This window comes from Anopheles funestus, chromosome 2RL (assembly GCF_943734845.2).
Source record: "Anopheles funestus chromosome 2RL, idAnoFuneDA-416_04, whole genome shotgun sequence".
Classification (NCBI taxonomy): Eukaryota; Metazoa; Arthropoda; class Insecta; order Diptera; family Culicidae; genus Anopheles; species Anopheles funestus.
Window position 1 is genome coordinate 11,531,016 of NC_064598.1, and position 12,989 is coordinate 11,544,004.

At 39.1% G+C, this 12,989-nt stretch overlaps 4 protein-coding genes across 4 annotated transcripts in view; 3 read left to right on the forward strand and 1 right to left on the reverse strand.

Moving 5' to 3' along the window:
* Window positions 1-12,989, forward strand: part of LOC125765893 (protein purity of essence) — a 267,808-nt gene that overhangs the window by 213,804 nt on the left and 41,015 nt on the right. The gene's annotated exons all lie outside the window — the stretch shown is intronic.
* LOC125765984 (sugar transporter SWEET1-like) lies at window positions 6,774-8,138 on the forward strand. Its single transcript, XM_049431559.1, has 4 exons — window positions 6,774-7,234; window positions 7,315-7,600; window positions 7,674-7,793; window positions 7,863-8,138. The coding sequence occupies exons 1-4, from the start codon at window positions 7,059-7,061 to the stop codon at window positions 7,959-7,961; spliced, it is 681 nt and encodes a 226-aa protein (XP_049287516.1). The 5' UTR covers window positions 6,774-7,058; the 3' UTR covers window positions 7,962-8,138.
* Window positions 8,819-10,106, forward strand: LOC125765986 (sugar transporter SWEET1-like). Its single transcript, XM_049431561.1, has 3 exons — window positions 8,819-9,174; window positions 9,236-9,641; window positions 9,712-10,106. The coding sequence occupies exons 1-3, from the start codon at window positions 9,005-9,007 to the stop codon at window positions 9,808-9,810; spliced, it is 675 nt and encodes a 224-aa protein (XP_049287518.1). The 5' UTR covers window positions 8,819-9,004; the 3' UTR covers window positions 9,811-10,106.
* Window positions 10,529-12,833, reverse strand: LOC125765957 (KH domain-containing, RNA-binding, signal transduction-associated protein 3-like). The gene is made up of 4 exons (XM_049431517.1): window positions 12,573-12,833; window positions 11,893-12,514; window positions 11,667-11,827; window positions 10,529-11,497 (listed from the first exon to the last, which is right to left on the reverse strand). Exons 1-4 carry the CDS (start codon window positions 12,781-12,783, stop codon window positions 11,328-11,330), a joined length of 1,164 nt encoding a protein of 387 aa, XP_049287474.1. The 5' UTR covers window positions 12,784-12,833; the 3' UTR covers window positions 10,529-11,327.

A 12,989-nucleotide genomic window follows, 5' to 3' on the forward strand; every position in this document is an offset into this window, starting at 1 on the left:
ATTAATAAAAGCTCCCGAAATGCATTTGGTTCACAGTGCCAGTAGGATGTGTTCATTACACCCTCTCGAGAGAGGAACCGCTCAGCGCGCGCTTATCTGTTGCGTGTTCCCGTTCGGCGGGACGGCATGTAGCAAACGCAACAAAACGTGGCCAACCGTTCCCGGTTCTGTTTACCGTGTAGCACCCGAAAAAGCTACGGAATGAACTAAAGGAAATTTAGACCAGCTTCGTCTTTTGCTTCGTTATCAGCTGAGCAAACACGGTTTTATCACCGCGTGCTGAAGGAAAAGCGGGGAATGGTTGAAACCGTTTTGCGCTCGGTAAAAGGGGTTGTTCTTTTAAAGTATTTTTATTTCACTTGTTTCCCCCCAGTTATACACTAGCGGTATTGGACAAGTTGTGCCGGCTTTACTACAGCTACAGGTGAAATAAATGCAATTCAGGTTGAAAACTGCCATACACTTCGTATCTAATAATTATGCAGCGCAAATACGTGTAAATTATCGTGCACGACCTGCAAAGCATTCATCAAAAACCTGTAAATTCATTTACGAAACATGTATTAATGGCACGAAAGTGAGTATTTGCAGCGATACAAACATTTATTCAAAGGTGTCTTACTTCTGCTGACGTGTGTAATAGTAACGTTGAAGTTTCCATTTGAATTGTTTTTCCACCAAGAAATTCTCGTTTTTGACGTCACATCGGTAACATTCAATCTCGCTTATTTGATGAGTGAAGGTTCGTATGACTACGGCAAAGAAGATTAACCTTACGTTACTCCTGCTTCGTATTACCATGCGCTTCAGCAATTTGAACTATTTGCTGTGGAAGATGATTTCCGTTTCCAATCGGTTACACTGACTCACAAACGAGGGATGAAAAGTATTGCAATACAGCGTTCAAGCGGGAAAATTGATTGGTATGGGAAAATTGGAAAATACCTTCCATACTGTTGGAAACATGTGACTCGCGGTACGCGTTCGCAAATACTTAGCAACACAAATCCGTCAGCAGTCTTACTTACTTAACTTACTTACGAAAAGAAACAATGTTATAATGTTTAATTTTACCAACCATTTAATTGTATACTAATTGTTCCTAGTTAGCAAAATGTAAAAAAAAAACAAATAGTTGTCAAACTTAAAAATACAACATATAAATATTTACCTAAATACTAATTAGTGAATATATAAAAGAAAATAGAATATAGAAACATAAATTAAAGCTATGTTAAAAGTTGCCGTGGTGAAACCATTTGAAGGGGGCCAATTTGTGGGTATTTAATTTTCATTACCCCCCAAAAAAAACCCCAAACACAGGAAGGCAGCATAACGATCGGTTATCGACCCGTCACCGGAATCACGGGTCCCGTTTACCGCGGTGGTGGCAATTAATGGGATGTCAGTCAAATTTGCATATTAATTTATGAGCTTTCCTATGAATAGGCTTTTCTGCGTGTGTGTCTATGTGTATTTGTGTGAACGCTTTTCGCTCTACTGCCGGCATCGGGTCAATCGGTCAGGTCAATTGTATTCGCATATTGTCAATCTTTGCCTTAGTACAATGTACAATTTTCCTACACGGTATATGGACACAATATGGACGTAGGGGAAAACCACGACCAAGAATTCCGTGTCACTAAACCACCGCCGTCAATAAGGCGTACCAAAATTATGTCTGGCCTGGCTCTATCATGATCAAATGGTGAGTCTTTGCTGCACCGTAAGGGTATCGCATTTTATTTCCAGGAAAAATGATCCTCGTTAGTAAGGATATGAACGAAAGTCGTAAATGTGGTCGTACCATCGTATTGAATTGTATCCAATTTCGTCCTCAAATTTATCTCGAGCGATTAGTCGCTCGAATGTCGGTTTGCTCAAAGTTGCCGTCCGGAAGATATTTTATTGCTGCTCCAGAGGAGAGTATTCAAATAGCAGGATTATGCCGTTTTCTCGGAACGCAAAAGATACTCCAAGCGGGTTTTTTTTCTTTTGGATATTCGACAAACGGAAAAGATGTGAAAAATGGCAAGTCTCTCAACGAGAAACTCAACTTATAACACATGATAGATGGAATTTCACACAAAGGAACTCGGAAGTTGTATTTGAGATGTGCGTTCAGCGTGAAAGATTCAGATTGGGAACGTATCTTTTTCAAATTAAAATTTACCAATCAAACCATGCTGCAAAGCATTAATTGGGAACATGTGATGACTGAATAAATAATTCACCATCGAATATTGTTGTTTTGTGAACAACAATTGGGTTAAAATTAACTGACCATTTACTTCACTTTCTGGTGCACATTTGTACAGCAACGGGAAGAATAAACATTTGCCACAGGTTCACCAAAAATCAATCAAACAGTATCAACTTCACAATACTGCTTGTTTTTGGCATTCGATAAAAGCCCACATAGATCCACGAGAAATCCATGAAAGATTAATCTTCACTCCTTTTTTGTCCTGATTTGCATTAGTGCAAACAGGAACTGCAGTAACAATCAGCACTCGGCGGTAATGTATTGTTTGGTTTTGTTCTCGCCCTGTATTTTCCTTTCCGATGTTACAGTAAATGGAAATAAATGAAAGCCAAACAAAATAACGATTCCAGATTGCCAACTGTGAGGTGTACCGAATAAATTAATGCTAGGTCAGCAGTGTGAGATAAACTGAAATCAGAACAGTCAACTTTATGCCGATTGGTGCGAATGTGATACAAACAACAAAAAAAGGACGACAAAATATGCCAACAAGAGTTCTCGTTATTATCTTCATTAATTACGTTGCGTCATCGTTAGGATCCCTCCTTCCACACGGAAACCCGCTGGATGATGAAGCGATGGTTATGACAAATTAGTTGGCATAGATGAGAAAGCCTAACATTACGCTTTGATCCATTACTAGTCCACCCAAAAAAAAATGCTCCATAGAAAACAGCTCGAACGGAGATATTCACACCACGCAGAGTTGGAACTAGCAAAGGCTATGACTTAATTCGATACACGGTCACGTATAAACAAGGTAAAACCTTTCATCAACCCCATAGAGCGTGGTGCATTGGTACCCTTATCAAATGTATTTAACCTACCTATGGCTGGGGAATGATAAGCATAAAAACAACTGGCCGATAACAACGTATGGTGGTTTGTGTGCGAATACTTAAAATGAAGGTTGTTGCGTTGTGTCGAAATAGCTACGACTTACTTCTTAGCGGACGCCACATTGGGAAATTTTTCACCTGAATGTTAAATGCTTCACCTCTTAAAGTCAAGTTGAAGTTGATGTTGTCTTTTTTGAGCAAGAACAGCTCAAATTGAAATACAGGAAGTATCACATAGTAGTATTTGAAAACAAATGCATAATTTGAGACTTTTTTATGTGTATAATTGATCCTTCAGTACTTTTTGGTAGCTATTTGGAAAACATTTTGACAATTGACAAAATACAAAATAAATAAATCGACTTGAATGCCAGTGAATTCTCGGCAAATCGGCTCTGATTTTAGTTGTTGAAGCGTGGTTTATTGAGTTTCGTGGTGAGTGAAACCACGAGGAGTTTTAGTGACTTTTTTTCACTTACTCACTCATGTCGCCGTGGTAAGTCGAGTTTCAAAAAGAGTAAATACGTGAGTTGAAACGAAAATGTGCGATTTTCAAATTTTTAGATTTTTTTATATTTTATCATTTTTTACTCTTTTTTTATTTAAAGCATTATTTTATTGAAAAGAAACCTATTTCAATCAATTGGCATTAAAATAAATCAATTTATAAAATTTTGCTAAATTTCTCAAAAAAATGGCAAGGGGTAAGCATTATGAAATTTTTGAGTTGAAATTTTTTTAAATTTTTTTTTCTGATTTTTTATTCTTTTTTTAATTTAAAGCATTATTTGAGTGGAAAGAAACTGATTGCAACAAATTCGCATTAAGATATATCACATTTTTCAATTTTGCTACATTGGTGAAAAATGAGGAAAATTTTACATTTTCTCAAACAGAGTATGGAACTTGGTTCCTCGAATAACTTCTGGCACAGACATCTGAGGGCATGGCCGTCCAAGAAGAAAATGTAGCCATTGGTGCCATCTATTGATCACAGGTTGAAGATTGGCGATCCGTTGGATACCGACCGAGTTATAGGCAAAATTTGGTGCAAAAATGAGGAAAATTTTACATTTTCTCAAACAGGGTAAGGAACTTGGTTCCTCGAATAACTTCTGCCACAGACATCTGAGGGCATGGCCGTCCAAGAAGAAAATGTAGCCATGGGTGCCATCTATCTACCACAGATTAAAGATTGGCGATCCGTTGGTTACCGACCGAGTTATAGGCAAAAGTTGGTGCGAAAATGAGGAAAATTTTACATTTTATCAAACAGGGTATGGAACTTGGTTCCTCGAATAACTTCTGGCACAGACATCTGAGGGCATGGCCGTCCAAGAAGAAAATGTAGCCATTGATGCCGTCTATCGACCACAGATTAAAGATTGACGATTCGTTAGATATAGTTCGAGTTATAGGCAAAAGTTGGTGCAAAAATGAGCCTTATGAAATTTTCAATTTTTTTTAATTTTTTTAAGTTTTTATTATTTTTTACTCTTTTTTTTTGTTTAAAGCATTATTTGAGTGAAAAGAAACTCATTGCAACCAACTGGCATTAAAATAAATCAATTTGAATTTTTTTGCAAAATTTCTCAAAAAAATGGCAAGAGGTAAGCCTTATGAAATTTTCGAGTTGAAAATTTTTTTAAAATTTTTTTCTGATTTTTTATTCTTTTTTTAATTTAAAGCACTATTTAAGTGAAAAGAAACTTATCACAACCAATTGGCATTGAGATAAACCAATTTATAAAATTTTGCAAAATTACTCAAAAAAAAGCTAAGGCCTTAGGAAATTTTCAAATTTTTACAATTTTTTTATTTTTTGTAATATTTTTAATTGTTTTTTTTATTTTAAGCATTATTTGAGTAAAAATAAACTTATTTCAACTAATTCGCATTAAAATAAATCAATTTATAAAATTTTGCTATATTACTCAAAAAAGGTAAGGCTATAGCCTTAGGAGATTGGCAAATTTATAAAATTTTATAAAGTTTTTAGAGTTTTTTTTCTTGACAAATACTTGGTTTTAAAGTTTATCGAAACAAACATTGATTTCTTCTATTTTTTATTTAAGATTACGATTTTAGTAAAGCAGTAAAGTACTAACAATACTGCTCTTTCCAAAATTTTCAGTCTGCATCTTTAGTGTAATAACAGAACAAGTCTTCAACTTCCCATATCCACCGAAACAATTACAAAATTGAAGCTAATGTTACGCAGCATGTAAATGCAGCTTTCTGGTAAATGTGAATATGCTACAACTTTACCATACCCTAACCTGTACCCATGCTCGTCATCGTTCTGAAAAGATTACGACCCTTTTACCAGCTGTACAGTATCCATCAAGGTGAATAACGCGCAATAACATACGCGGGAGTACACAAATTGCGGGAGTACATTTTCCATGAGCGGCCCCCATTTTACATTATCGTTTTTTTTTTCTTTTTTGGTTTTGTTTTGTCTGCTACATCATCATTATCATCATCATAATGGTAGATGGTGGAGATGTACTAAACTTGAAGGAAAAAAGCTGATGCACTCTGGAATATTTTCCCGTTTTTTTAGGAATGCAATATAGATGATTTGGAATATCGCCCCTTACGGTTAAAGTAACAACTTCAATTCACCTTTAAAGAGTTGCTTTAAATACGGAACAAAAGCATAAGACACAAAACAAGGACATTATTCTAGTGGAACTAATGTTCTGCCAAAGTGTTACGGTGTGAAGGAACGGAAAGATCACTTTAAATTTCAACCGAAACAACAAAATGTCCTCCGTTTGTTCAACCTGTTGTACTATGCTTAATGTGTTTTTTTTTCACCAGCACCCATTCATGAATGGGAATAGGGTATGATTTATAAAGTACCTTTCATTCTACCAATTCCTCAAAGTGCATCAACGTAAGGTAACTAAAGCGACAAAGCTTTCCCAATTGTTTCGTGCTGCAAGTCTCAAAATTGCATGCTAATGGGAACGTTTGCCATTTTCTCGAAGACGCCATTCTTCTCGTACAAACAAACCATGTTCCGACTATTGTGTTGGTGTTGAACGATAGCAAGAAGCTTCCTGTTCCATCTTATCGACGTCACTCACTTACGGCGGGCAATAATCGCATACGAACCTGAAAGCTCTTCCACATGTTTGCCATCAGGACAAAAGCCAAAAATGGCTGGAAAATTGTGCTTTTCCGTTTACGTTTTTTTATCCTTACAGAAAACAAAGAGACCCCATCATTGCCCACAAAAAGGAGGCAATACTGCACTTAGAAAACTGTGTCGAAAGTGAGAAAGTTTTGGTTTTACCGACGTTTCGTAGCAAATAATGTCACCAAATGAGGCGGTAAATAGGACGGATGGAATGATGGTGTGAAAATGGTGATTTAAAACTGTGGCAAGAAATGTCACGTAATGGAAGATTTTTTTCGTGATCATAACAGGGAGAGTAATGGGGCTGCACGAAATCGTAGCGAAATAAAGTTAAAAGGAAATTAAATTCTTTAAAAATAGACACTAAAAATGACACTAAAAGAACCAGCTTTCCAAGTGAAATAGATATCACCATTTAACTTCATTAACTATTTGTAAACCGGTAATAGAAGAAAAAAATGATAAGCTACAAACCGTCACAGGAAAGTTCGCATTCCGTGGTGTTGATTATAAAACAAACATTCTGATGAGCGGTTTCTCGCTTACAGACAGATAAGTGTTAGCATGATTCCAACGGCCTCGTGAAGATTAATGTGAGAGATTAACTCCGTTGCTCACTTCGTCTGAGACATCTGTACATCAGCGAACCAGTTCCACCAGTTCATCTCCGCTCACAGTGTTTGCTGTCACCATGGCGAGGTCCGGATGTTGCGTGAGTTCTGCCGAGAGTTTCGCACATTAAGAAACGGACCATTTCCAGCTCGCACGTTCTTCGTCAGTGTCAGTGAAATCGTTCAGTGGAAGCATGTTTACTACGGCGCTGTTAGCTGGTCTCGAACCGCACCGTGAACGGATCGGACAAGCTGCCGGGTTACTCACGGTGGCACAGTACCTGGCAGGATGGTTCATTTGTAACGACATTCGTCGCCGTGGAACTACGGTCGGTGTATCACCGCTTCGTTTCATCGGTGGATGTGGACTGTAAGTGATGATTACCTGTGAAAACCAATCGTTCTTCACAACACAAGTCTAATCCTATGTGCTTTGTTTACTTTCTTCAGCTCCATTCTTCAACTGCAGTATTCTGAAAAACTTCAAGCACCGGCACTAATCTGGACAAGCATTATTACATTAACCTTTTCCGTACTTTATTCGCTTTGGTTCTGTTGGTACACACCGGCAAATTTGAGAGCATCCTTCTACAGACTAACGATTGCTATAGCTACCATTACGGCAGGCCTTTATGCATATGGCGCCCAAGGTGACAGTCCCGAAATAATGTACCGACTAGGACTGGTGCTGACAGTGCTAGCGCTCGCTTTCATCGCTTTACCCCTTGTTCAATTAGTAAGTAAAAATAGACTTAAAATCTATACAAACAATCGATTTATATACATACACCATTCGCCATTCGCTACAGCGCTCCATTATTCGCGCCAAGAGCAGTGCCGGATTGCCACTGCCGGCCATACTCGCCTCCACCGGTGCAACCGTTCTGTGGCTTCTGTACGGACTACTCATCAACAACACGTTCATAGTGGTAAGGTTACGGGGGAATGGGAATGCCCATCAGCCGTTCGTTTACGTTTACCGTGTTTCTATCCGATAGGTTCAGAAAATCATTGCAATGGGTTTGTGCACCGTTCAGCTATCGCTGTTTATCATTTATCCAGCATCCAAAGCCGACGAGAGAAAAAAGCAACGCTAATCCACCGTGAACAACGATCGCCATTCAAAATATTCTATCTTCTGCTTTCTGTTGTTATTTGGACGCCAAAAAGTTTGGCCTGCCTGCTGGACAGTTGATAAGCCATTTGGTAGGCACGAAATCATCCGGTCTGCTCATGGATGATTCTAGATGCGACGTTCTACAGTCAGTTTTTTTCACTGACAGCACAAGTCAGTTTGAGGGATAAAAAAACTTTCACGAAACTCTTTATTACCTTACAATTGTGAAAATGAATTCTGAAATAGTTAGTAGGATAATTAAAAAAAAAAAACAAAATTTTAATATAAAACATATTACATCAATATTATTCCCCCCAGAAAGCAATGGTTCGCGAAGTACAAACGTTGTCACTTTATATCGAAACAGATTCTAAAAAGAAATAAAAGTGATAAGATAAGATAAATGGCGACGTGCACTTCCCACAGCTAAAAACCTCTCTCAGGTGTGAATCAACGATGCTAGAGAGCTCCATTTCAGCTATATGCAACCATCCATTTCCAACAGTCATCTTCAACCACGTGGTGGTAAGCGTGAAAGAGTTTACGCATCACGGCTACAAATGTTGGTGAGTTTTGTCTGCCCGCGTGAAATACAACTCCCCACCGGCGCATTTGATAGGAGCAACATGCTAAGTCACGTTTTTCGTATTGTAATCGATCGTCAAAACATACGGGAGGAAGAACAGATTGCGGAGCTGACCTCGACCGTCACCGTCAGCAGCGCGCAGAGAGCATGGATCGCGTATATGCTTGCGCCACTACTACAGTCACAGCGACAAAACACTGAGCGCCCGGACCCTCACATCAGCTGGACCAAGGTGGTTGATCATCACCCGCTGCGTTTCGTTCGGACAAAACTGTCGCTTAGTAGCTGGGCGGTACCAAACGGAGAAGCATTGGCGCAGCATAACGCGCACTGACCTTGAGGGAAGATTTCTGTTGTGCTGTGCATAACCGCGTGCGACTGTTTGCGTCTTTTTTGCGCGAGTGAGTGAGTGAAGAGTGTTGCAAAGATTCACAAAAATGGAAGCAATATCGGAAGCACTACAACCGTACAAGGAACAGGTCGGAATGGCGGCCGGTATACTAACGGTGGGACAGATGTTTAGCGGTTGCTTTGTATGCAACGACATCCGGAAGAAAGGCACAACGGACGGGTTTTCGGCAATGCCATTCGTCGGTGGTTGTGGACTGTAAGATGGGAATTAATCGCTTGATAAAAACTTTCATTAAAGACACTCAATTTCTCTGCAGTACCGTACTCTTCCTTCAGCATGGAATGCTGATGAACGATTCCGCTATGACCAATGCCAATCTGGTCGGTCTCACGATCAGTTTAGCGTATGCACTGTTCTTTTTGCTCTATACACCGCCCACCGAGCGTACCAGCTTCTGGCGCCAGGTCGGTGGAACGGCACTGTTTACGATCACATTGCTTGGTTACGTTAAGATCGAGAATCCGTCGGTGGTAGAGGATCGCTTCGGAATGATCATTACCGTGCTGATGCTTTGCCTGATTGGACAGCCGCTACTCGGGTTGCCGGACATCATTCGTCGGAAAAGCACCGAAGGGTTGCCGTTCGCCATGATCCTGTCCGGTACGATCGTTGGGCTTAGCTGGCTGCTGTACGGTATCATCTTGAACAACGTGTTCGTTGTGGTAAGTGATTTGGCTCCCTAGGACCCAATAGAGTACGATAATTTTTCTTATACATTCTATCCTTTTATAGTTACAAAATGTAGCTGCGGTTACGCTTAGCGGTATTCAACTGGCCCTATTTGCCATTTATCCTTCGAAACCGGCACCACCAACCAAGAAACGGGAATGAACCAAACGTACATCTAACAAAATACTTTAAGGATATTGTTATACGACAAGGATTTCAAAAACGCAGTTTGCGTGTGGCATAGTCGCTAATAAAATTAGCAACAAATTACGTGATTAACTTTATTGTTAAAAAAGAAGTAATTTATGATGCATTCAACAACAACAAAATTGAAGCTTATAAATGCAGAAATTTTGCACTTTCGCATTAAAAATTAAGCAAACGTACAACAATGATGATAAACTATCAGTCATTACGATTCCTAATACAAATAAAAATCTTGTTACACATTACAGTAATGGAAAACGTTTTTTAATCGCCTTTGCACAATGATTAGTTTCCTACAAGAATCAAAATAAAATAAATAAATAAAATCATATCTCAACGAACACATGAATCAACGGGCCATAATGTTGAAAATGATGGTGGTGATTTATCAAGTAATCATTTGGTAGATATTTGGCCGTCCATGGGTGAACAATTGAGCACAATTGTTTGTCGATTATAGTGGGAAACGGGTGCAGCATCAGGATTCATATGTAGTGGTGAAGCGTAGCACACCAACTGAAGCGTAATTTAAACGAAACGCGAGTAGCTTCTGATTGGCAGTAAATTGTATTCATCAATGGAACAATCGGTGGAACAATTATTGCATTAATTTCTTAACTTATTTAGAAGAGTTGTTTCTAAGCTGCTAATCATGAGAAGCATTTCCGGAACGTACGCTTGTTTTTTGGTGATTTATATTTTGTACTATTAAGCTATTATAATTTTTGACAGTTTATGTTTTGTTTGTTATTACTTTTGTTCTCGCTCGTATTACAATTTTCACACTATATGTTTTACATAATTTTACAATTACTTTCGGTCCTTCACACAACATCTTTGATTATTTTTTTTCTATTATAGTTGTTTATGATTAAGTTTGTGGTTGTTTATCAGTTTGATCATATTACTTATTACATTTCGAAATATAAGGATATATTATTCTGGTACATTGTTGTATAGTTATTGCGTGCCTGATAAGCTGTTCAGTAAAATTTTTATATATTGTGGAAGTTTTGTGATTGTGGACAGTTTTCTCTTAAATCAAGTTTATCGCGTAATGATCGTTTGATTAAGTTACATAAATAATCTATAAAATTCCAAAGAAAATCATTCTATTGCGACGAAATTCAGCACATACAAATATTTTACTCCTTATTTCAATTCATTCAAGAACAATTCTGAACCTTCTTATGCGTATTTGGCATCAGATTTTTTAAAACAAGCAAGTAGCAAGGTAAGAGACCGGCTACTTCTGATTAAATGATGGTTGCATGCTTAAGATTTAGTTGTCTAAATTGCAACAAAGATTGGAATTCAACGCCGAGCATTACTAACTGCTCTATGAGACCGATTCTCATAATTAAAACATTAAATGTTTAATCTTTACAAAACATCGCTTCAGTTTTTGTAGTAACGAAAAATATAAGTGAACAGAAATTGACCGTTAAAGGTGCTGACGGTAGTGCGCGATTCTATTTCGACTGTCGGGTGTAGGGTGTATGGCGATACGAATGCAGATCCCGTGTGGCGTGATGTTTTAGATCGGTTTGCTCTCGCGTTGAACTTCCACTGTACGTTGACGATTTCCACGATCGACTGCTCATCGATGTGGTGTTCGGTTTCGAAGGAGCTGACAGTGATTCTGGATGAGAGTTTAGATATGCAATATTCTCGTAATTTATGTTTTCCTCGGATGTTGCATCTATATTATTCCAATGCAAATAATTTATGGTGTTTATACGTTTACACAAATTTATAAAATTGGCTCTTTGTTTGTTTGAGAACGGTAATAATCTTAATACTGTACTTACCGGAGTAAGAACTGGAATCGCGGTAGTAATCTCTTCGATAATCATCATTATAATTATTGCTCTCATACTTTGGTCGAGGTGGAGGTGGTTGATGGTAGTGGTACGATGATTCGAAATGTTCACGTTCATACCGTGGCTCTTCATATCTTACGCTAGTGGATCTAAAACGAACGAAAAGCTTAAAAGACGTAAGACCAGAAACCTTCTTGGGAACACCTTCCATTACCGTGAGAAATGGCTGTCTTCTAGCGCGACACGTGCTTTGTCCAGGATTGAAAATATCTTTCTTTGTGGTGGTACCGTCCGTGATGACCCAGGTATTGGTGAGCTGGATACTGGTGGACCATCATGAACAGTCGTATGTGGTGTGATCGATCTTTTGTACGCTTTTTTCACCGGCAGATCACAATCCGGATCTTCCAAGATTTCACGCATTTGCTCTTGTCGGATGAAATCGTTACTGTCCGGAATGAGAAACTTGCGCACCTCGGCTAGTGCGTATGCAATGCGCGCGTGTGCTTCTGCCGGCGGACCTAAAGCATTAATTTCAACGTGCAAATCATCATTGAGGTGGGCATATTTGGGGTCCATTGCAAGCCGGAGTTCCTCTTCTTTCTTGCGATCTTTCATCGAACCTCGGCCCAGTATTGCCATTTTGCACATCGTTTCTTCCTGCAGGCGTTTTAACGAGTTTCCTTTCGGGCCTAGCAGTTTACCGACGAAATTGAATTTGGGATGCTCTTTAACCGGCACGATTACCTTCACCTGCAGCTTAATGGGCTTTTCTCGGTAAATGTCGATGTACCGTCTTGCGGGCGGTTTACCATTTTTTTGTGCGATTTCAACTTCTGCAAAACAACTTTTGGTCATATACGGTGCGAAAGGAATGTTCGTAATATCACTTACCCATTTGCAACAACCGATCAGCGATGGGATACTTGCGATCCAAAGCTACTCGTTCGTTCAGTATGTTCCTTATGTACTCCTGCACTTTTTCCGACTGTTTGCTCGCTTCTTCGCCATCATCCTCTGGGTCGATCTCGCGAAGGCCAGCATTGCTTTTACGCTTAAAATCACTTGCTTCATCGTTATAACCATTAGTTTCTTGGTCCGCCATCGTTACGTGACGCCCAGGCAGGGATTTTATTTCGACTCACTTTCACCCAAACGTTAAGGCACACGTCGCGCGAGCTTGGCTGTAGCAAAATAATCCAGTCCGGAAAGAATGTAAACAAAATGTTATTGTGGTTTTGGCGACATCTACCGTTCGGTACAAGAAGCACGTTTGACAGTTTGGAATATCACAGCGGGATGCGTCCGTAC

Bases quoted from the DNA above. Each gene is read 5' to 3' on its own strand.
- LOC125765957 (XM_049431517.1), bottom strand. From the start codon at position 12,783: ATGGCGGACCAAGAAACTAATGGTTATAACGATGAAGCAAGTGATTTT. The intron at 11,828-11,892 runs GTAATGGAAGGT...CGTTCGTTTTAG, and splicing joins GAAGACAGCCATTTCTCACG to ATCCACTAGCGTAAGATATG. The intron at 11,498-11,666 runs GTAAGTACAGTA...ACTCTCATCCAG, and splicing joins CGATTCCAGTTCTTACTCCG to AATCACTGTCAGCTCCTTCG.
- LOC125765984 (XM_049431559.1), top strand. From the start codon at position 7,059: ATGTTTACTACGGCGCTGTTAGCTGGTCTCGAACCGCACCGTGAACGG. The intron at 7,235-7,314 runs GTAAGTGATGAT...TACTTTCTTCAG, and splicing joins TTCATCGGTGGATGTGGACT to CTCCATTCTTCAACTGCAGT. The intron at 7,601-7,673 runs GTAAGTAAAAAT...CATTCGCTACAG, and splicing joins CTTTACCCCTTGTTCAATTA to CGCTCCATTATTCGCGCCAA.
- LOC125765986 (XM_049431561.1), top strand. From the start codon at position 9,005: ATGGAAGCAATATCGGAAGCACTACAACCGTACAAGGAACAGGTCGGA. The intron at 9,175-9,235 runs GTAAGATGGGAA...ATTTCTCTGCAG, and splicing joins TTCGTCGGTGGTTGTGGACT to TACCGTACTCTTCCTTCAGC. The intron at 9,642-9,711 runs GTAAGTGATTTG...ATCCTTTTATAG, and splicing joins TGAACAACGTGTTCGTTGTG to TTACAAAATGTAGCTGCGGT.